Source organism: Engraulis encrasicolus, chromosome 3, assembly GCF_034702125.1.
Source record: "Engraulis encrasicolus isolate BLACKSEA-1 chromosome 3, IST_EnEncr_1.0, whole genome shotgun sequence".
NCBI lineage: Eukaryota > Metazoa > Chordata > Actinopteri > Clupeiformes > Engraulidae > Engraulis > Engraulis encrasicolus.
This window is the reverse complement of record NC_085859.1, coordinates 5911444-5936274: the sequence shown is the minus strand read 5'-3', so window position 1 is coordinate 5936274 and position 24831 is coordinate 5911444. Positions and strand designations below refer to the sequence as shown.

Genomic DNA, 24831 nt, shown 5'->3' with positions numbered 1-24831 from the left:
TGTAAACATTCCCACCTGTAGCACTCCAGTCTATTGCTCCCACATCGTTGACTTGGCTTGTTCAACACATTTCACCTCATGCAAGTGAAAGGCAACCCTTTGGAACCCCAATCCTCCACAAGCTTCACACAGCAATGGCACAATGATACCAAAATAAAACCAGTGCCTGTGTCATCTGTGGTTGCTCCAAAAGCAAAGGTGTTTCTATAAGGTGTCTCTTATGGTCACTAGGAAACCAGTAAGCCTACATTAAAGTTCAGTAAATAGATAAATAAATATTTCCAGTAATCTACAAATTACATTGGCTACATTGTAAACAGTGGAAGTTAGAGAGAATTTCGTTGTAGGCCTACTGCCCTCCCTCCTGGAACTTCAATGTGACAGGTGACAAACTGGCTCTGCTACAAAGGCAGACAGGAACACCTGAGCTATTTGGTGCAAACCTCCTGTGGACATCACTGTTGTTGCAGACCACACATACCCTCTTGGAGTGGCTTAAGTCATCAGGTAATTCACCATGACATGAAATGGGTTAATGCATTTAAGCAAAAAATGAAAATACACAGGTCATTACAATATGCATGATGATGGATGGTATTTAATACACAATAACAAAATAATCAATACATAATACACAATAAATACACACAGGGCTGATGTTGACTGATTAAATATTGTGCTCACATTCTGTAAACTGATGTGGAATCTTTTGTAACCAAATACTTGTCTAAATGTCATCAGTGTCAATAACAGCTCACTACACAAAGGAAGGTCTGGTGTGCCACTGTACCTGGATTATTTAAAATGTTGAACTCATACAAGGTATTAAAATGCTCATAGGTGAATCAAGCACAGTAGCCTACTGGAAATGGCCTAACACATCACTTTCATGCACAGACTCTGGTTTTAACACCAAAGTAGTGTGTAAATGGAGTTTGTATCTAAGTTGTTGGAGCTGGACATCCTTTGCCTCTAGTTGTACAGTCAGCTTGGTTATCTCAGCCTTCTGAGTGGCCACCATGTCCCTCAACATCTGAAGCTCATCTCCATGATCAGTGGTGGGATCTGTAAACAACGAACAACAACAACAGGAAAAGTTAGCAAACTGCATATAAATATCTCTCTCTCGCTCGCTCGCTCGCACACACACACACACACACACACACACACCATGGTCACTGGTGTTTGAAGCACTTTGTTCCAGTGTTAAGGTGTTCAGTGGAGTTTGAGCCCTCTCCTCGTACCCTGTAAACAATCAGTTTGACTTTCCATTACATTTTCATAGTAATGCAAGGTTGATGCATGTTAGTGTAGGGCTAAGATGTTTTGTTGATGTTTTGAGAATGATGACTGGGTACAACAATCTCTATTAATGTTGCAATGTATAACTAAATCATCTCTGATTGAAGGCACTAAAATAAAATGCACATTGTGAAGTACAGCACATCTGGGATCTTAAATCAATACTATTAAGTATTATTCAATCTCAGTTCAGTTGCAATGGTTACATGAGGTGGGATTCTAACGCAAATAGCAGAATAAGTTACTTTGCCCAGCATAGCTGATGCTTGTTTACTACAAGCAAACAAGTGGCATCCCACTTTAAATGCCATTGTACAAGATAAACTTTTCAACTGTACACAACATTAACATTACTTTGGTTGCTACTTGCATGCATGCACAATATGAACAGAACAGTCAACAGTGACAATAAACTTACAGTTAGCCTATGCTAAATGAGGCTAACCCATTCAATCCAGCTTATTATGATCATCCACACAGTTCTAGCTGCCCAAACATGCAAGGTAGTGCTACTAAATTGTATTTGAAGAAGTGGCATCATCACGTTTTCAATGAGGTAGGTGGATTTTAGCGACATTAAAATAGCTGCTTACCTTAGCTTGTAGTGGCTTCTGTTTACATGCTGCTGCTGGTGGTGGGGTAGTCCACATTGTTTAGTCCACAGCAGGAATTTCTCCATCTCGGTCTTTGGTTTTGGGAAGGAATGAAATGTAACCCCTCCCTCCAACTTTTTGGTATCTCCGTTATCGGAATTACACACGCCATACGCGCAACATTTCATTTTATCTTCCAAACTCGGTATCTCTCTCATAGACTTCCATTCATCAAAATGGCTGGCTTGACCAAGGTCCCGAGCTTAGTAACTGTTGCTATGCTATGATTGGTCAGTTACCATTTTGGGGGGTGGCCGCGGAAAGGTGAATTCCCTGCTACTCAAAAGAGAGGCCTACTGGATTTACACGCTCGACACACTGGCCCCAAGAGGACTCAATGAAGAATTCGATCTAAGACCTTTTTTGTAAATTTTGCAATGTGGTGCTGCCTGGTGGGACATATGTATTCTGTGTTGTCAGTGTCTTGCTCTACTTAAATGATTTTTGCCTGTGATGTGTGTGTATATAATGTACTATAGACTTCCTCTTCTGTGTCTACCATTCAGGCTATGTGCATGTGATGTATCCCTAAATGTGGTCATGTATTCTTGGTTTTCCTCTGAATTGTCCTATGTAATTGTATATATTGTCAATATTTCACTGCCTCAATGGGTTTATGTTGCACACATCACTTTATCCAGGTGATTGATGTCAATGGGGATCACCTGGGTGGGGGGTTGAACCACCTGTGGGATCATGGGTATTTAAACAGGGTGTTTTCATTGTATTTGTATTGTCTGATGAAGGGCATGCTGCCCGAAACGTTACATTAAAAAGAGCAACGGGAGCTTGGTGTCGCGGACTTTTCATTCAATTTTTTCATGGTATTTTTGTTGGTCCTGCACCCTATTTTTTGAGACGGATGTGCGTGTTTTCTCTTTAACCACACACACACACACACACACACACACACACACACACACACACACACACAGACACACGAACACACACACAAGACGCACACCGCACCTTCTACCTGCACTAAACACATACACACACATACACACACACACACACACACACACTGCTGCTGGTGTACTTGACAGACCTTTTTTAATATTTATTTTTCTTCAAAATGCTACTATTACCATGTCAGAACGCTATAAAGGACTTTTTAAGAAAAGCACAAAAGCACAACAATACCTCTTAATGTATGTCCTCTACAAGTCTTCTGTTGTCCAGTCTTGCACTTTAAATGTCTGTATGAGCACTGTCTATGTCCATACTGTCTTAAGTCCATGTATAAGTACTGTCTATGTCTATACTGTCTATGTCCTTACCTAGATTAGTCTATGTCTGTATGGGAAAGCAAGAAATGTAATTTCAAATTCTTTGTATGACCAGTGCATGTAAAGAAATTGACAATAAAACCTACTTGACTTGACTTGACTTGAAATTATACCTTAGACATTTATGAACTAAACAGAAAGGGAAAAAAAGAAGGTACCTAAAGCCATCCTTCTCCATGTTTTATCTTAGACCACCTATCTGCATATATTGTTTTACCTGTTTCACAAGCCATTATACACTCTATTTTACAATAATATCTGACATAATTTTTAAAGACTCTTAATTTCAACTTTTTTAAATCCATCGTTTTATGTATAAATACTTTACCCAACAAAATAATTATATTTTGTATTGCTTGGCTTTCATTTGCCACATCGCCCAGGAGCACTGTAGGAAGCATGATGTTGTATTTTAACAGCCAAGGTTCTATTTCAAACCAAAGTGTAACAGTTAAAGGACAATACCAAAATAAGTGTTCTGCAGTTTCCTCTTCTTCTAAACAGAAGCAACACAATGGATTTGTTTCTATACCTCAAATATGAAGCATTTTCTTGGTGTTTAAGTATTTAAAGATTAATTTGTATTGAAAAAAACATATTTTTATATCTAATGATGATTCATACAAATTATTGAAGATTTCCTTCCATAAGAGAGGAGAATCAATCATTTTTTCCCAGCTATCAAAAATATTACATGGGATCTCAACCAATTTATCTGTATGTAAATAAAACTTATATATTTCCTTGTTTATTTTTGTTTGATTTAGCCATTTGTTCTGCCTTATATTTGGTCTACACACTAAATTACTGTCACTGCTCGTTTTAATTTTTTGCTTCCACCTTGATGATAGAGAAGAGGTCAACTGATTGTATTGTTGAGTTGTACATACCTCCCCATACCTGTCTCTTAACTGTTTATATGAGAGGATTTGATGTTTCTCGTTTACAATGTCATTCACAAAAGTAATTCCTTTAATGAACATTTGTTTAAAGAAAATAACTTTGCCTCCACTCAAAATGTTAGAGTTAAGCCACAAGATTTGTTGCAACATTTGGACATTTATAGTTCTGGTGGGTTGTTATTTTACATTTTACAAGTTTATGCCAATTTATAAGTGGTGGTGGTGTTTTACTGTCATAGTTGATGTCAATGATAGTCATATTAAATTCAATCAAATACACCAATGATGATATAACACTACATTTGTTATCCATCATTTATGAAACATTTGGATATTTATATTGTATTTCTTTAGTAAGGTGGTGGTGGATGTTGTTACTTTCCTACCAGTCTGGTAGTTGTTGTATATACAGATAAAATAAATACATGTTAATATCAGTCTGGTAGTAAGTCAGTACGTATGTTTATTATCCCACAGTGGGGAAATGCACGTGTTGCAGCAGTATCAGGAACGGACACCCCTTTTTTGATGTTCACATATTTGCAGTAGTTCCCAGCATTCTTCATGAATGTGCATCATTTTCTTCTCAGTGTTTTCAGTAGGCCCTACAGGATGTATTGGATCAGAATTATTAGCATAGCTTAGCATAATCACTGGAAGTAACTGGTAACTTTAGCATCAAGCCACAAGTGATCACTGGACGGAATTAAATCGCTGTTTAACACTCCGGTGAATTAAGTGGTTTATAAGTACATTTGATGATGTTTTATTTTGTACAATAGACTTGCATTATATGCCTAATTTGGTTATACTGTTAAACGGAACAATGCAAACACATAGACAAAAATGATAGGCCTATGCACATTCATGAATAATGCTTGGAAATACTGCAAATATGTGAAAATCCAAAAATGACACTCACCCACAGAAAACTCCCCCTCCCCCCCATGATCAACCCCTTTACCTGTCCTCTGCCAGTGTTAAGAGGACACTTTGACACCAAAGAAGTCTGATTACAGCTGCATCCAGTTAAAGAGACATTTCATACTCAGGTTAAAGGTGCACTGTGTACTTTTTTAGGGGTTTCTTTCCAGAATTCATGCTACCCATTCACAAATGTTACATTTTTCATGAATACTCACCACAACCATCAAATTATAAATATTCATTATTATTCTGAAAAGTGCACTTTTTCACATAAAAAGTTGGATCTTCTGCATGCCTATCATTTTCAATTTCTCGCTACAAAACCTACTGTAGGCCTACCGTGGTCGTACTAGTAGATAGTGTATTACTTTGTTAATATTTATATAAAGATCAAATTGGACAATAGGCAGCACAGTTTCAATGAGCAGCATATTTGCAATACCCACTTTGGCCACCGTACTACAAACAATTGTTTGATCTATTTAGCCATTAAGTACGAATTATCTGACAGCACATATTTTTAAATTAGAACACATGAAGCAGTATTAAAATAGAATGAAAGTGACATTTCATATCCCGGTTGACCCCTCCCGTAAAACCCGACCTCTGGCAAGTCTGGAGGTTGGGGTGGGGGGGGGGGGGGGGGTTGTCTTTGATCTGGTGACTTTTTAAAGCCTCAGGAAGCTTTTACCAGTGTTTAGAGTTAATACGTTAATTCAGATGATTAGGTTAATAGCTTGTTTAGAAAACCTTTTCATGATATGCTAATATTTTGATATAGGAATTTTTAAATTTTAATCAATATTAAAACAAAACAAGACCTGAAATATTTCAGTTGGTGTGCAATGAATGTAATATATATGAAAGTTTATCGTTTATCATTACATTATGGGGGGGAAAATGAACTTTAACACAATATGCTAATTATTTGAGAAGGACCTGTACTAAGAAGTCATCTGTCTTAGCAGACACAAAGGGAATATACTAAGAAGTCATCTGACAGCAGACACAAAGGCAATATACTAAGAAATCATCTGACATACTCTTAGCATATAAGAAGTCATCTGACACACTCTTAGCAGACAAAGGGAATATAAAAGTCATCTGACACACTCTTAGCAGACACAAAGGGAATATACTAAGAAGTCATCTGACATACTCTTAGCAGACACAAAGGCAATATACTAAGAAGTCATCTGACACAACAGTCCTCTTAGCAGACACAAAGGGAATATAAGAAGTCTGACAGCATCTTTGGCCAGCTACATAAAAATGCGTATTATCATTCATCAGCAACATGGCCGCAGTCGTTCTCCTTCTTCGAAGGCTGTTAGGAGGTGCCGCCCCAGGCGTGTGGACAAGAGGAGGAGAGACAGGAGGAGACCCTTAACTATCATGAATAGTTTTGCAGTGCAAGTGCACACTGCACATATGTTTTGCATCATTCACCATCATAGAGGAGCCCATGTCTCCTAAAAGTGCAATTCAAAGATCATTATCTAATTTGCATTTGTCATGTTGAAGGGGGAAGCCCTCAATTTAAGTTCACAACAGCAACACTTTATCGTTTGTCCTCCACAAAAACCTTGATGGAGAAGTTTTGGAAGAACAGCATCAAAACTGCTGCTGCTGCTGCTGCTTGCTGTTATTACTCATGGACACTAGAGGGCAGCAGTACTCCATGAAAACAACACGCCACTCCCCATCCAGGAAGTTTGCAGCACCACGGGTAAATCGAAACTTACTGTGTTGCACCTGAGGAGCTGTTGTTTTCACCTACTTATTGCCGAATATTTAACAAAATGGCTGAAGCGATGGCGAGTAACCAGGACATTTTCATGTGTCCTGTTTGTTTAGATCTTCTAAAGCATCCAGTAACTCTCAACTGTGGACACAATTTCTGTTTGGATTGTATTGAGGCTTGTTGGGATAAGGAAGACGTGAAGGGCGTTTACAGCTGTCCCCAATGCAGAGAGACTTTCTCTCCAAGACCCGTTTTAAAGAAGAATCATGTTTTGTCTGAGCTCGTGGATCAAATGAGGAAGAGCAGAATACAAACTGCAGCTCCCGTTGAATGTGCTGCTGGACCTGGAGATGTAGAGTGTGACGTCTGCACCGATAGAAAACTCAAAGCTGTCAAGTCCTGTCTGGAGTGCTTGATGTCGTACTGTGACACTCATTTAAAAGCTCATAATGAACTTATAGGTAGAAATCACAACATGCTCGATGCCACATGCCAGCTACAGGAGATGGTCTGTCCTCGTCATAAGAAGGTTTTTGAAATATTCTGTCGCACCGACCAGAGTTGCATCTGTCTTCTGTGTATGGTAGATGATCATAAAGGCCATGACACGATCACAGCTACGGCAGAGTGGAGTCATAAAAAGGTAAGAGGAGGAAATAATGTGCTTGTGTATTCATTTGCCTATATGCACGGCTTAATGCAGTATGTAGGCCTAATGTATGTCTATTGTGAACAAAATGTGTTATTTCTACATTGGACTTAGAGGGCACACAAGAGATAATTTATTCTCAAGGCTTCAATGTCTTACATTCTGTAAAACATTGACAGGCCAACTTCAGTGGAGCCTCCTACCTGTCAGACAGGGGGTGCATCCCAATATGTGACCTTGCCTCCTCCACTTGTGCTTGTCTCCTCATCCCGCCTCCTGGCCCCTCCTCCGTGGAGAAAACAATAAAGTTTCCCAGCTGTCAGCCTCGCCACAACAACTTTTGAGGGACTGTATTTCTTTCACCATCCCAATTGCAAATGAGAAAAAGACTTTACAATTGAGCTTTGGCAAGATATTGAAATATAATGCTGTTGTCAGTGATGTCATCATGACGAGAAGCAAGTGGAGGAGGCAAGTGGAGGAGGCAAGGTCACATATTGGGATGCACCCAGATCTGCCAGTCTGTCTTGTGTGAACTGTGTAGGATTGTGGCCAGATTAGGTATTGCAACTATGCTGCTCTGAACCTATGCTGCTGCTGATCGTTTTATGAACATTCACTAAATAATGAACTAATATTTACTAGTATGAGAGTACAATGGAAAAAAGATCCCCCTTGTCATGAATGAAAAGTGCCATTTCCCAGTCATAATGAATACTTTTAATTTTATGGCGGTGGTACTTGGGTGGGAGACGTGACGCCTTGTTTTTTCGTAACATTGGTTAAAAACCTACAACACTGTTATTTTTCCTTTAAAAACAAATGTCAATGAAAGAAGATGTGATACATTATGTTTCATATTAGTCTTAGATGAGAAGAAACATTTTTGTTGAGATTTATGTAAAGGTTTATATGTCAAATATCCTGCGGTGTGACTGTAACATTAATGAAACCTGGAATATAATATATATATAAATTAACCAACAATATTTTGAATAATGTATGAAGCATTTGGCATGATTGCATAAATATTAACTTTATATTAAGATATGTGAATGTGAAAAAAACTCAAGACAGAAATATTAACTACAAGTTCAATTTCGTAACACAAATTGCGTCCTGTGGGGTGACATGTATGTCAATGCTTGTGAATGGGCAGCTGCAAGGCCAACTACAAGGGTCTTAAAGACTGGCTCCTAACCAGTCAGTACCTCAGTTATTGGAGAGTGCTGTGGAAGTTTAAAGTGACTCTTAACCTCTTAATATGTCTTCATATTGCAATCTTTCTGTCACGCAAGGCTTAGGTTCATTTTATGGTGTCCTATGGTGTGACTGCTCTTATAGGAGGAAAAAAAGTTTTTTCTAAATGAAACCACATATTAAGATTAAACACAATATCATTATCAAGTTAGCATGAGCTCAGATGTCAGTCATGTATACAAAAGGATTAAAATGGCCATAATGCAGTGAATTCCCTGTGGTGTGACTCCATTTTCCTGCGGTGTGACATGCCTATGCAATGTGTTGATGCAGGACACATTTTCCCAAAAATGGCAAAAATAAGGTGAAATTCCACAGACCACTAAGTGCTTTATTTTTTCGATTTTTTTTTCAATTTTTATCCATCATTTTTTTCAGGAATTTGAAAAACTTTTTTTTTTTTTCTGCGTTACGCCCTTAAACGTCAACCACCTACTTATCCATGAAAAAAGTAACATTTGTGAATAGGCAACATGCATTTTGGAAATAAACTGCTAAAAATATTTTTACACATCTTTAACGTCTGGCATGAGGTCACGTTGAATCAGCTGATTGGGAAGAATTTGTGCCGAACAATTTCATTTCACACAACCATGTACCCTACTACACTCTCATAAATAAATGATCAATTCAACTTGTGTTGCTTTGATCCCTGTTGATCCAGGAGGAGTTGGGGCAGAGCCAGAGGAGATGCCAGCAGATAATCCAGTTGAAGGAGAAGGAGCTGCAGGAGCTGAGGAAGGCTGTGAAGACTCTCAAGGTGAGAACTGACCAGAGGAGAAGACAATCTGCAGCAGGTTTCTGGTTATGCAGTGAGATAGTAGTTATGATGAGCTGTGACACAAGCATGACTCTAATTTTGTTTTCCTGAGGAAGTAATGTTAACAACCATTGACCCATTCGGAATTCACATAATCATCACTGAATGCGTGAGCATTGTTGATTCAAACAAGGATATTACGAGAGACTCCACTCTTCTGGGTGGTACTGCACTCTAGGGGGAGTGCAGACTCCATTCAGAAAGATCTGAAGCATGTACGTTGATAAAAAAAAATAGAGATTCCGAGAAGTACACTTGTTGTGCTATTTTGAGAGGGAAGAGGCCGTTCCAGAAGCATAGGAGATGTTTGTTGAACAAGACATTAAACTACTGACTGGACTGATGATATCGCCAGGACTGCCCGTGTCTGTGGTGCCCACTGCATATCTGTTATCCGTTGTCTTATTTCGGAAAAAACACCTGTTGAATCTCTGTACAAGTGAACGGAGCATGGTGGATTCTGAGGCAGCGATGCGCATGCAGCCAAATTACGTCATATCAGTTTACAAACTCTAAAGGGCTCAATTCAGAATGAATGGACTGTGCTGTCTCGACAGCGCCCCCTAGGTGAACTGCAGGCATGGGTAAAATAGGGAATGGGGAGGCTGTATGTAAAAAAAGGCTAGTTTCTGTACAAGTGAATGGCGCATGGTCGATTTTGCTCCAACAATGTGCACGCAGCCAAATTCCGTCATATCTGTTTACAAACTCTAAAGGGGTCTATACGGTATATAGGTCACATTGTTTGCCAGGATTTAATTGCAATTTAATTAAGTCACCAATTACACAACCCCATAGAATTGTATTGAATGATAGTGTGATATCCTACGGTGGCTGTAGCAATCATCACACTTGAAAGGTTGTCTCTTTTGGCTTCGTGCCGTTTAATATTTCACACACTCATACCAAAGAGGTTGGATATTTAATAAAGAGGACTCGAAACACGCCCACTCAATGCAAAAGCGAGTGCTCAAAATTCGGTCTCCTAAGGGGGCGTTGTCCCTCCTTCTTCTTCTCTTTTCGTGGTGTTTGCACACGACGGGTGCTACCGCCACCTACAGCGCTAAGGGGACTTCATTGATTCTCAACCTCAGGACTCCGAAGGTCTCCTAATCGAAGGTCTCCTAAAGGGGCGTTCACCCGACATAAAGTGGATACCGGAAAAGAAACAAAATGACGCTTCTTGTTAGATCTACTTTCTTTGCTCATACAACATCCTAACAAGTCTCTAGCTAGTGGCTTGATGTATCTTCTTCTCTCTACTAACGGATATGTCCCCATAAGTCTTGCATCATATTAGGTAGGGAGCTCCCCCTAGAGGCGTTAACCATAAATGTTAATAAATGTGGAGTGGAGTCCAATATGCGGACTTCCCTCCTCCCTTGCTCACTTGCCTGCTTGTGATCTCATGATGATGTCACTGACAACGGAAAATGAATTCAATATCTTGCAAAAGCGCAATTGTAAAGTCATTTTCTCATTTGCAAACTGGATGATGAATGAAGAATAGTCCCCCAAAAATTATTTTGGCTAGGCTGACAGCTGGGAAACTTTATTGTTTTCTCCACGGAGGAGGGGCCAGGAGGCGGTGCGAGGAAACAAGCACAAGTGGAGGAAGCAAGGTCGCATATTGGGATGCACCCCTGGTCTAACTACCACAGATAGTAATATAGGTGTGTGTGTGTGTGTGTGTGTGTGTGTGTGTGTGTGTGTGTGTGTGTGTGTGTGTGTGTGTGTGTGTGTGTGTGTGTGTGTGTGTGTGTGTGTGTGTGTGTGTCCTATCAGTCTGGTGCACAGACAGCAGTGGAGGAGAGTGAGAGGATGTTTACTGAGCTGATCCGCTCCATTGAGAGAAGGCGCTCTGAGGTGACAGAGCTGATCAGAGCTCAGGAGAAGGCTGAGGTGAGTCGTGCTGAAGGACTCCTGAAGCGACTGGAGCAGGAGATTGCTGAGCTGAAGAGGACAGATGCTGAGATGAAGCAGCTTTCACTGACACAGGATCCCATCCATTTTCTCAAGGTAGCCAAATTTACTTTTTACAGAGTTCTAAAGATGGCTTATGTCAGTAGGTCTATCTCACCCTAGTGTGTGTGTTTCTATGTGCAGAACATTGTGTCCATCACTGGGAGGCCTTACAGCACAACTTCAACCAGCGTGACCGTCAGCCAAAGCTTCTCCTTGGAGCCCCTGAAGGAATCTGTGTCTGCACTGAAGATGCAGCTGGAGGAGAAATTAGATTCCATCTTCCAGCAGGAAATTGTCAAAATATCTGCAGCAGGTTTGACAAACTTAGAAATTATAACATTTCTACCATTAGCATTTCCAATTAACTGTGTAAGCTGAGACAGGACCATTTCATAATTTTTGATTTAATAAATTTGTTTTTCTGTGTGTTGTAGTAATGAAAAATGTCCAGATCATCCAGAACATACAGAGTGAGTCTCCACCGTGCACACACACAGCGCGCGTTCCAATATGCGACCTTGCGTCCTCCACTTGTGCTTGTGGCCTCGTCACGCCTCCTGGCCCCTCCTCGGTGGAGAAAACAATGAAGTTTCCCCGCTGTCAGCCTAGCCACAACAACTTTTGGGGGACTGTTTTACATTCACCATCCCAATTGCAAATGAGAAAAAGACTTTACAATTGAGCTTTTGTGAGATATTGAAATATAATGCCGTTGACAGTGATGTCATCATGACATAATACTTCCTGGTATGAGGCCACAAGCACAAGTGGAGGACGCAAGGTCGCATATTGGAATCCATGCATACATACACATACATATTAGTTCGCAGGGTATGGATACATGTGCATGTTTTGTCCTTGGCTGCATTGCAGTGCATGTACTTTGACAGTTTTGTACTCGGTAGCACCTGCACACAAGGTATGTAGACACACAACACATATTGATGACACCTGCATGAAGGCCGAACTCCGGAAGATCCCGATGTCGTGGTAACTTGCTTTTTTGCATGTGTGCGCACCTCATATAATACATTAACATACAGTATGTGCAGGTGTAAGATATGGGGTGCTACAAACACCAAATCTACATTTTCGTATCGTGATGATAACATGCAGGGTACAGGATGATTTGAATGACATGATTGAACAATTGAGTAAATATTGTAATACAATACATTCAGAAACCACTTTACGAAATTGATTAATGAATTAATGAATTCCTGTAAATAAATTGATGAATTTTTACCTGCACTATTGTTCTCTTATTTTCATCTTATTGTCTCTCTTTTTTATGTAAATAATAAATATTCCAAATGGCAAACATATTTAACATTCACAGGAAATTAGGCTACATTTATTACAAATAATGTTACTAATTAATGTTTCTGTTATACAGTATTATTGGAAAGCGGTTTTAAGCACCCAGGGCTCAGTTGTGATATTTTCTGTTTCAGTGTCTGATGGCCAGGATCTTATTGGTGAACCAGTGACCAGAGAAGACTTCTTAAAGTGTGAGTTGGACACACACACACACACACACACACACACAGACACACACACACACACACACACACACACACACACACACACACACACACACACACACACACACACACACACACACACACAGATTAGACAAACACATTAGATTTTGGATGTGTTCCAAAATTCTCTTCTCCAACAAAACTTGAAGGATGAATGCTCTGCGTTGTGTCATTTGCAAAAAATAAAATAAGTCTTGACTTCGTAGTTAAAAGGATCGATCAGGATACAATTTATTATAGAAAAAGTGAGATTACAAAAAGAATAAGAAGAAAATAAAAAGTAAAAGTAAAAGTAAAAGAAGAATAAAAAGGTTAAAAAGAAATAAAAATGAGACAAAGTCTCACAGCGTCTCACTATCTAGGCAGCATCCTATCTCTGGCGAATGACAGGCAAATCGATCGACAGCTGACAAAATGGTGGCAACGGTTTTTATACCGTCTTCCTCATGTCAGCAGGTTACATGTATGCAAGTATGATCTTAGTTAAGGAAGATGTCGTCTCCATGTCTCCAGTAGTGACGAAGCATAAAAACACTTATCGCTAAGGATAACACACAGCCTAGATGTGTCTGCTATCTGGAAAGTTAGGCGCGAGCACACTGTGCCCTGGCACAATGGCCTTCAACAGCAGAGGCTCTCGCTCTGAGCTCTCCAGATATCAGCAAAGTAACAGTAAACATGCCACATTCCAGGGCCCAATTGATTGGAACAAAGGAATAGGCAAAAGTTATAAACAGTATGGTCAATCAGTTGTAGGTCAGCTGCAAAATGCAGCTTGATATACAGTGGTGCTCATATGTTTACATACCCCAGCAGAATATACACTTTCTCTGCGATTTCTCACGAAATATGAAGGATTACACAAAACCTTTTTTTTCACTCATTGCTTGTGACTGGCTTAAAGATCGCCTCTCAACGTAATTTAATTAATATTGCCGTGTTCCCAATTGTTATTGAATGTGTTACGCGTTGGTCCTGTTTTAAAAAACGTTCTGGTTGCTTTGTTTCAAGACGTTTTTGCAAGCTGGCAAGGTGGCTTGTGGAGAAACGAGAGAGTGTTCCGTGTTTCTCGTGGAAATGCGTCTCTGATTGGCTCACTCCTCCTGCTCTCAAAGAAACGCGTCTCTGATTGGCTCAGTCCTCCAGCCTTGGGAGAGAATGTAATGGGAAACAGAGTCGCCACTTCCCCGGATGGTACTGCACTATAGGGGCGCCAACGGAGGCGTGCAGGCTCCATTCAGGGCTGTGCTCTTTCGACAGCGACCCCTAGGCGAGCTGTAGGCACGGAGCAACCGGAGTGAGCAGGCTTTATGTATGAGGCTTTGTGCTGTGTGTGTACCTGAGAGTAGCAACCAGCTGATAGCTAAGCTAAGCTATGTTTCGGACCACCAGACGTTGCTTGTTTTGAAAACAAGCAGAACAAAATTACTCGACATGTTTTTAGATAAATGGGTCGATATAAACCTTTGTGGGCAACGCCTTCTTTCGACGTGACGAAACACAGAAAAGCTTTCGTGATTCGCTCGTTTCTCTGCATTATTGATGTAAATTGGGAAACACCGGGAAACACAGCCAGGAGAGTTGACGCACCGCTATGAGAGCCTTGCAAGTGAGTTTAACTTGGGGTGACCGTCCGATCTTCGAAAGGAGTGAGTAAAACTGAGTTTTATCGGAAGTTGGCCTTTAAGATATTTATTAGCAGTATTCTGTGTTTACTCTTTCAAAAGCATGATCACTCACAACCCAAACTACCCAAATGACCCTGTTCAAAAGTTTACATACCCTAGTTTCTGATGCTGAATATGGCCCTGTTTAACATCAAGGGCCACTCTAAATTGTTTGTGGTAGTTGTGGATAAGGCTCTTAAGTTTCTCAGATGACAAAACAGCACATTCTTCCTGGCAGAATGGTTGTTTCCTATAATATCTTTGAGTGTCTTGCTGGAACCTCACATTTGAGGTTTCCCCTGAGTGGCTCAATGATGTTGAGATCAGGGGAGTGAGATGGTCGCTCAAAAACCTTCATTTTATTCTTTCTGAAGCTAATGATGGGTTGATTTGGCTTTCTGTGTCGAAATATTGTCCAATTTGGAGCGGTCCCTGATGTTAAATATCTTAAGCCAGTCACTAGCAATGAGTGAAAAAAAAGGTTTTGTGTAATCCTTCATATTTTGAGAGAAATCGCCAAGAAAGCGTATATTCTGCTGGGGTATGTAAACATATGAGCACCACTGTACCATCTAAATTTAACACACACACACACACACACACACACACACACACACACACACACACACACACACACACACACACACACACACACACACACACACACACACCTAAACACAGATTTAGATGCCACATATACATACACATAGGCCTACTACATTTGTATACCCCCCCACACGCACACACACACACACACACGTTCAGGTCTCTCTCTCTCTCTCTCTCTCTCTCTCTCTCTCTCACACACACACACACACACACACAGCACACACACACACACACACACACACACACACACACACACACACACACACACACACACACACACACACACACACACACACACCTATGCTCACTCACACTGCTCAGACGTATGAAAAGTCACACACATCCATAAAAACCGTCAGGAATAAAAAACCTGTGTGTGTCCTGTCTTCTCCTCCATCAGATTCCTGTCACTTCACTCTGGATCCAAACACAGCACACACACACCTCCATCTGTCTGAGGGGAACAGGAGGGTGGAGTACAGACCTGGGGCCCCTCAGTCATATCCTGATCATCCAGACAGATTTGATAAGTGGCAGCAGGTGCTGTGTAGAGAGGGTGTGTCTGCACGCTGCTACTGGGAGGTTGAGAGGAGTGGTGGGTATGTTGAAATAGCAGTGTCATATAAAAGCATCAGCAGGAAAGGATCGGGTAATGTGTGCAGGTTTGGATGTAATGATCAGTCCTGGAGGCTGAACCCCAAGAACTCCGGCTCCTCTTTCTGGCACAATGCTAAACAGACTGAACTCCCTCTAGTGGCCAGCTCCAGAATAGGAGTGTATGTGGATCACAGGGCAGGAACTCTGGCCTTCTACAGCATCTCTGGAGACACAATGACCCTCCTGCACAGAGTTCACACCACATTCACACACACACTCTACCCTGGGTTTCATTTATATTGGAGTGGATCATCAGTGAAGCTGTTGTGAGTCCCCTACAGGGTCAATGGGTAAATGCTGCTCATGTGGGGCCTCTATTTCTCTCACACACACGCGCACACACACGCACACACAGACACACACACACACACACACACACACACACACACACACACACACACACACACACACACACACACACTTCACTTTTTTATTTGCCACTAAGATGGTGAGGTGTCCTGCTGTCAGAGCTGGGTGAAAAGGTGCAGAGTAAACAAATGAGAGAGAGAGAGAGAGAGAGAGAGAGAGAGAGAGAGAGAGAGAGAGAGAGAGAGAGAGAGAGGGAGAGAGAGAGAGAATTCATGTTACTGAAAACAGAGGGTTTTGCATTATAAACATTGTGTTTGCATTATAATTTGCTTTTCTGTGTCTGTGTAAGCTTCATATTTGTGTATATACTGTATGAATGTTAAACTTAATCTAATGTATGTACATTCAAGTATTTACATGTCAATTGATCAATAAAACAAAGCCAGTCACTTGGCTCTTTTCAATCATGATTTGGAATCGTGTTCAGTAATTTATTGAAACTAACTGCTCTGGCATTGCAGGCTGTAGTAGGCACCAGTGGTGTGTGTGTGTGTGTGTGTGTGTGTGTGTGTGTGTGTGTGTGTGTGTGTGTGTGTGTGTGTGTGTGTGTGTGTGTGTGTGTGTGTGTGTGTGTTTCGGGTTGAGGTTGAGGGAACAATTCACAACAATTCAGTTCATTATAGGGACCATGTATAATTACAATTACTATATAGTATCTCCCTGTGGCCAGTCCACACAGCAGGGGGTCTGCATTATCACCACAGCAGGGGGTCTGCAGGTACCACAGCAGGGGGTCTGCAGGTATCACAGCAGGGGGTCTGCATTATCACCACAGCAGGAGGTCTGCAGGTATCACAGCAGGGGGTCTGCATTATCACCACAGCAGGGGGTCTGCATTATCACCACAGCAGGGGGTCTGCAGGTACCACAGCAGGGGGTCTGCAGGTATCACAGCAGGGGGTCTGCAGGTATCACAGCAGGGGGTCTGCATTATCACCACAGCAGGGGGTCTGCAGGTACCACAGCAGGGGGTCTGCAGGTATCACAGCAGGAGGTCTGCATTATCATCACAGCAGGAGGTCTGCATTATCATCACAGCAGGGGGTCTGCATTATCACCACAGCAGGGGGTCTGCATTATCACCACAGCAGGGGGTCTGCATTATCACCACAGCAGGGGGTCTGCATTATCACCACAGCAGGGGGTCTGCATTATCACCACAGCAGGAGGTCTGCAGGTACCACAGCAGGGGGTCTGCAGGTACCACAGCAGGGGGTCTGCAGGTATCACAGCAGGGGGTCTGCATTATCACCACAGCAGGGGGTCTGCATTATCACCACAGCAGGGGGTCTGCATTATCACCACAGCAGGGGGTCTGCATTATCACCACAGCAGGGGGTCTGCAGGTACCACAGCAGGGGGTCTGCATTATCACCACAGCAGGGGGTCTGCATTATCACCACAGCAGGGGGTCTGCATTATCACCACAGCAGGGGGTCTGCAGGTACCACAGCAGGGGGTCTGCAGGTATCACAGCAGGAGGTCTGCATTATCATCACAGCAGGAAGTCTGCAGGTACCACAGCAGGGGGTCTGCATTATCACCACAGCAGGGGGTCTGCATTATCACCACAGCAGGGGGTCTGCATTATCACCACAGCAGGGGGTCTGCAGGTATCACCACAGCAGGGGGTCTGCATTATCACCACAGCAGGGGGTCTGCAGGTACCACAGCAGGGGGTCTGCAGGTATCACAGCAGGAGGTCTGCATTATCATCACAGCAGGGGGTCTGCAGGTACCACAGCAGGGGGTCTGCATTATCACCACAGCAGGGGGTCTGCATTATCACCACAGCAGGGGGTCTGCATTATCACCACAGCAGGGGGTCTGCAGGTATCACAGCAGGGGGTCTGCAGGTACCACAGCAGGGGGTCTGCTATGAGTCATAGGCTGGACACGGCCAGAGCCATGGTTGCCCATGGCGACAAGACCACTCCCCTGTGCTGCCTCCACTCCAACAAGTCCTCCCCTGATTGGTGCGTTGCCGCGTACACAACCAGGGGCCCGTACAGGAAAACTATAGTGACCAGACAGACGCTTAGCAGTAGCAGCCCTCTCCCTCTGGCCCCCTGCTGCACAGGTTTAGAATTACACACATCACACACAGATGAGGAGGCAGACAGTGGTGAAGATGAAGGAGATGGTTACATAAACAAGACTGAGGAGGTCAAAGGTGACAAAAAGGGTGATGTTACAGCTGGGATGCAGCCCTCTCCCTCTGGCCCCCTGCTGCACAGGTTTAGAATTACACACATCACACACACAGATGAGGAGGCAGACAGTGGTGAAGATGAAGGAGATGGTTACATAAACAAGACTGAGGAGGTCAAAGGTGCTGCTGTGCTCTCTCTCTCATTGTGTGCGTTCCAATATGCGACCTTGCGTCCTCCACTTGTGCTTGTGGCCTCGTACCAGGAAGTAATATGTCATGATGACATCACTGACAATAGCATTATATTTCAATATCTCGCAAAATCACATTTCTCATGTCATTTTTCTCATTTTCAATTGGGATGGTGAATGAAAAACAGTGCCCCAGAAGTTGTTTTGGCTAGGCTGACAGCTGGGAAACTTTATTCTTTTCTCCACGGAGGAGGGGCCAGGAGGCGGGGCGAGGCCACAAGCACAAGTGGAGAATGCAAAGTCACATATTGGAACGCACCCTTCCATACAAAGTAAGGTGGTGCTGCTCTGCTGGCGACATGGAGAAGGGCTCCGGTTGCGCGTCTTTTGTTTGTCTGTTATAATAATAATAATAATAGTAATAATAATAATAATAATAATAATAATCGCAATAATAATAATGATAATAATAGTTTTATTTTTTTATAGTGCCTTTTGTTGTGATAGGCCACCGCTCATCTGTTTAGAAGGTGCAGGATTCAGTATAAATTTCTGTATAAAAAGAAGACAATCCGCACACTTCAGGTCTATTTTTGTGCAAAGAAGCTTTACTTGACTTGCAAGCTTTCGGTCCTTACTCTGCCTGATGAAGGTCTAAGGACCGAAAGCTTGCAAGTCAAGTAAAGCTTCTTTGAACAAAAATAGACCTGAAGTGTGCGGATTGTCTTCTTTTTATATAGAGTCTTTTAAAACACCCAAGGTCGCTTCACAGAGTATTGTGTAGGAAAGTGTGAGTGTGTGTGCACGTCAGTGCGTGAGCGTGTGTGAATGCATGTAAGTGAAAATGCTTGTGGAACTAGCGACCATAAGTCTCCAGGAAGAGATGTGTCTTAAGGTGTTGCTTAAACATGGCCAGTGAAGGGGCATTCTGCATGTGGTCGGGATAGGTTTCTCCCTGGTGGAGACTAATAAAGTAACCTAACCTAACCTAACCTAACCTAATGTTTCCAGATCATCTACAAAATGTAATCTACATCCGCTGGCTTAGGCTATTTATTTGCATAAGACACGCAATATGTATACATTTGTGGATTTTTCTCATATTTCTTACTGTTGTCTCAGCAGCATCTGGAATTCTCTCTCTCTTTCTCTCTCTCTCTCTTCTCTCTCTCTCTCTCTCTCTCTCTCTCTCTCTCTCTCTCTCTCTCTCTCTCTCTCTGTCAGTGTTGCGGTATCCTCCACCGTCCTGGAGAACTTATAAGTAGGCCCTATACATACAGTAATGTAATGCGCGTTGTAATTTCCTAACTTGTAATTACTAAAAATGGCCACTAGATAGCAGCAACACTCCATGGATACGCCACTCCCATCCAAGAAGTTTGGAGCACCACGGGTAAATACAAACTGAAAACAAGTTGTAGGCCTATCTGAGGAGCTGCTGTCGGTGCCATTTGTCGCCGTTTACTTGGGAGAAATGGCTGAAGCTTTGGCAAGTAACCAGGACATTTTCATGTGTCCTATTTGTTTGGATCTTCTGAAAGATCCAGTGACTCTACCTTGCGGACACAATTACTGTTTGGGCTGTATTGAGGACTGCTGGAATGAGGAAGACGTGAAGGGCATTTACAGCTGTCCACAATGCAGAAAGACGCTCAACCAAAGACCCGATTTAAACAAAAATGTCATCATTGCTGAGCTCGTGGATCAGATGAGGAAGAGCAGAATACAAACTGCAACTCCTGTTGAATGTGCTGCTGGACCTGGAGATGTGGCCTGCGACGTTTGCACCAGCCGAAAACTAAAAGCTGTCAAGTCCTGTCTGGAGTGTGTGATGTCGTACTGTGACAATCATTTAAAAGCTCACAATGAACTTATAGGTAGAAATCACACCATGGTTGATGCCACAGGCCAGCTACAGGAGAGGATCTGTCCCCGTCATAAGAAGGTTTTTGAAATATTTTGTCGCACCGACCAGAGTTGCGTCTGTCTTCTGTGTATGGTAGACGTCCATAAAGGTCATGATACGATCACGGCTACGGCAGAATGGAGTCAGAAGAAGGTAATGAAAGTGAAGTGAAAGCCCATTGGGAAACTCCAACTCCCATTGTCATTGTGACACAGCACTCCACAGCACACAAGTGAACACTGCACACAACGAAATTGCATTTATGCCTCACCCGTGCAAGGGGGCAGCCCTCAGTGGCGCCCCATGGGGAGCAGTGCGGTGGGACGGTACCATGCTCAGGGTACCTCAGTCATGGAGGAGGATGGGGGAGAGCACTGGTTGATTTCTCCCCCCACCAACCTGGCGGGTCGGGAGTCGAACCGGCAACCTCTGGGATGCAAGTCTGACGCCCTAACCGCTCACCCATGACTGCCCTTAATATAGGTAATATAGGTAATAGGAGGATAATGTACTTGTGTATTAATTAGCCTATATGCACGGCTTCATGCAGTATGTAGGCCTAATTTATGTCTCTTGTGAACAAAATGTGTTATTTCTACATTGGACTTAGAGGGCACACAAGAGATAATTTATTCTCAAGGCTTCAATGTCTGACATTCTGTAAAACATTGACAGGCCAACTTCAGTGGAGCCTCCCTCCTATCTGTCAAACAGGTTCTGCCAGTCTCAGAGCCGTGTATAGAGAGAGTCTGGCCAACTCGAATCATGGCGCCATTTTCGTTCCCCACGGCGAGGATTCTACAGTGTAACCCTATGGGCAGCATACCGTCAAAATCGCTGGATCTAAAATACAAATAAGGCTTCATAGACCATCAAACTTGGGTTGTAGTATTATCAAGATCCCAACATATGAAAACAAACGTTAACAAGTTCGTTCGTATAGAAGGGGTTTGCTTAAAAGAGGGTTTTGTCGGCATAGTTTTGATGTGCTCAGCAGTGCATTCTAGCGTTGCCGAGTTGTTGTTGCCTAGGTACAGCCAACGTCAAAGTCGATATAGTAATGTACATAATTATACAGTAGTTAGATCCGGTCAATTTATTTTGCGATGTCTGATTGGACGAGACGCGTTCTACTGGCATTCTACGCGTCGGTAAGGAGGATGATGTCTAGGTGGACATCATCCCCGGAGACTCATCACACCTAATAATCACTCCGCCGTGGATAGAATGTAACCAGGGCCGCGCATTTTGAACTCGCCATCATTCTATCTCATAGTCTACTGCGGAGAAAGTGAATGTAACCAGGGCCGCGTATTTTGAACTCACCATCATTCTATTCCATTGTTCAATGCTGGACTAAGTTGGGCGCACGCACGCCCGCATGACAGAGACGCGTAGCCTATCCCCGTTGGTATTTGGATTCTGGCAGAGAGGAAAGAAGTGATCTGATTCTAGTGCAGTTGTCTGGGAAGTTGGCACACCTCTGCGACCTCTATTTCGTAGTCTTTTGAAGGCAATCTAACACATGTAGCCTACGTTATATCTGTTCATACACGGAAGATAGTTTCAAACGGGAGATATGCGGGACTTTTTTGACACTTTTTCGACACAGCTACAGAAAGGCTATGTCAGTCTCCTGCAGTGTATGAGAACCGCTATAATCGGATCTCATTTGCGCTGCGGGAGAGGGAATGACGAGGAAGAGATGGCTTAAAAATACAGCCTAGGCTATCAGCAAAGCTTGCCATCCACCACGTGCAAATCAATTAATAGTAGCCTACAAAGTGGGCATCTGGAAGCAAGATACCGTGTGCCATGCAATTTAAAATGATGGCCGCTTGGAACTGGAATGAGTTGCCTTTTAGTTTATTGGGAGGGAAAACGCGAACCCATCTCGGGTTCGCACCCACACCAGACGTTTGCCTATGAAAGTGTTTCAGCAGCAAAGTTGTAGCCTGCAGTAGCCTAAAGCAGACATCGGGATATCATAGGCCTACAAGGGATTGATTTGTGTGGTTGTGCGTGTGAGAACAGCGCTCGGATCTCATGCGGCACTGGAGAGGGAAAGACGAGGTGTGTCTTTACGCAGCTATCAGCAAGTTTTGTGGTCCACAAAAACGTGAAAATCAATGTCGGCCAAAAGGCTTATAAAAGTAGGCATCTACTAAAATGTTGAAGTTGCACAGTGTTTTCATTTATCATGCATCATTTTAGTAGGCTAAGCGAAGCCCATTCGCAGTCCACACAGAAATGCACTTCACAGCGTTTCATGGAACTTTACGCGCTGGCGCTGTCAGCTCGTCATTGCATAGCAACCATAATCAATTCGGAACTACTTTGCTTAGCGGAGCAGGTAAACAAAGTATGATGAAGGTAACTAATAAACATGAATTCGAACATTTATTCTGGTATTTTGTTGGCAATTGAACTATTGTATAAAAGCAATATGACCCTCGTGGTCGGGATGATGTTTAACGTATATCATCCCTGGTGTGATTGCCGACGGCACTCAGCCTTCGGCTTCGTGCCTATGGCCGAACCACACCAGGGATGATATCCGTCAACATCATCCCTCCCACTCGGGTCATATTGCTTAAATAATATTCACAACGATGGTCAAGTTCATGTACAGGGACCCTGCTGCGCAAAAGTTTCACGTTGTGTCGAGATTTAGTAGTTTAAAAATAACGATGTGCTCAGCAGTGCATTATCAGGATTGCAGGTCACTGGATGAGTCTGGATGCTCGTAGCAGTCTGGATATAGTACGTGACTTTAAATCGCAGGGGGAAAGGACCTTATTAGCGCGACAGAAATAATACCTTGGTGGGCAAAGTTATGTTTTCACAGTACTATGGCATACTTACAGGTGGCAATTAAGATTTGACAAGTTAATTTCAAGTTATGACAGAAACATAACCCCATGCCAGCATCATGACTTTTTCTTTCATAAGTAATTGTTAACAATAGTCAAAGGGAAAAAATGACTTTTACCTCACACAACACGGAGAAATCTGCTGCTTTCCGGTTATTAATTCTGACCTTTAATCCATAAAGGGGAGTTTATATCCATGCATGTCCCAAATCCTCCGTTTATGTCACGAGTTAAACGATGCTGTTTGTTTCTCCTGACCCGGCCCTGCACTACAGCCATATGCACAACAGTTTGTCATAATAATAATGTTATAATATTATAGTGAAGCGTTGTTTTTTTATATCTGATAATGCTCATTAATGGGAGCGTGGGGAACGAAAATGGCGTCCGTAAAACATGTGACCAGCCCAGAACCAATCAAAATAGCGGGATAGCTCGAACGTTCGACCCCATAGTTGTCCAGACTCTCTGCCAGTCTGTCTTGTGTGCACTGTGTAGGATTGTGGCCAGATTAGGTATTGCAACTATGCTGCTCTGAACCTATGCTGCTGCCAATATTGATAGTTTTATGAACATTCACTAAATAATGAACTAATATTTATTAGTATGAGAGTACAATGGAAAAAAGATCCCCCTTGTCATGAATGAAAAGTGCCATTTCCCAGTCATAATGAATACTTTTAATTTTATGGCGGTGGTACTTGGGTGGGAGACGTGACGCCTTGTTTTTTCGTAACATTGGTTAAAAACCTACAACACTGTTATTTTTCCTTTAAAAACAAATGTCAATGAAAGAAGATGTGATACATTATGTTTCATATTAGTCTTAGATGAGAAGAAACATTTTTGTTAAGATTTATGTAAAGGTTTATATGTCAAATATCCTGCGGTGTGACTGTAACATTAATGAAACCTGGAATATAATATATATATAAATTAACCAACAAAATTTTGAATAATGTATGAAGCATTTGGCATGATTGCATAAATATTAACTTTATATTAAGATATGTGAATGTGAAAAAAACTCAAGACAGAAATATTAACTACAAGTTCAATTTCGTAACACAAATTGCGTCCTGTGGGGTGACATGTATGTCAATGCTTGTGAATGGGCAGCTGCAAGGCCAACTACAAGGGTCTTAAAGACTGGCTCCTAACCAGTCAGTACCTCAGTTATTGGAGAGTGCTGTGGAAGTTTAAAGTGACTCTTAACCTCTTAATATGTCTTCATATTGCAATCTTTCTGTCACGCAAGGCTTAGGTTCATTTTATGGTGTCCTATGGTGTGACTGCTCTTATAGGAGGAAAAAAAGTTTTTTCTAAATGAAACCACATATTAAGATTAAACA

General features: G+C 42.3%; 3 protein-coding genes and 1 long non-coding RNA gene across 4 annotated transcripts in view; 3 read left to right on the top strand and 1 right to left on the bottom strand.

The window, feature by feature from the left end:
• Positions 1–578: 578 nt before the first annotated feature.
• On the bottom strand, positions 579–2203 carry LOC134445620 (uncharacterized). The gene is made up of 2 exons (XR_010034312.1): positions 1896–2203; positions 579–1065 (listed from the first exon to the last, which is right to left on the bottom strand). It is a non-coding gene; the product is annotated as an uncharacterized LOC134445620 (long non-coding RNA).
• Positions 2204–6703: 4500 nt separating this feature from the next.
• LOC134446478 (E3 ubiquitin-protein ligase TRIM47-like) lies at positions 6704–13976 on the top strand. Its single transcript, XM_063195847.1, has 7 exons — positions 6704–7460; positions 9391–9486; positions 11332–11565; positions 11653–11824; positions 11946–11981; positions 12966–13016; positions 13960–13976. Exons 1-7 carry the CDS (start codon positions 6876–6878, stop codon positions 13974–13976), a joined length of 1191 nt encoding a protein of 396 aa, XP_063051917.1. The 5' UTR covers positions 6704–6875.
• A 1655-nt stretch (positions 13977–15631) lies between these two features.
• Positions 15632–16292, top strand: LOC134446477 (stonustoxin subunit beta-like). The gene has a single exon (XM_063195846.1). It carries the CDS (start codon positions 15632–15634, stop codon positions 16256–16258), a length of 627 nt encoding a protein of 208 aa, XP_063051916.1. The 3' UTR covers positions 16259–16292.
• A 3841-nt stretch (positions 16293–20133) lies between these two features.
• Positions 20134–24831, top strand: part of LOC134445614 (tripartite motif-containing protein 16-like) — a 52222-nt gene continuing 47524 nt past the window's right edge. Inside the window, exon 1 of the mRNA XM_063194660.1 lies at positions 20134–20759. Coding sequence (XP_063050730.1) covers positions 20175–20759 — 585 coding nt within the window. The 5' untranslated portion in view covers positions 20134–20174. The remainder of the gene's footprint in view (positions 20760–24831) is intronic.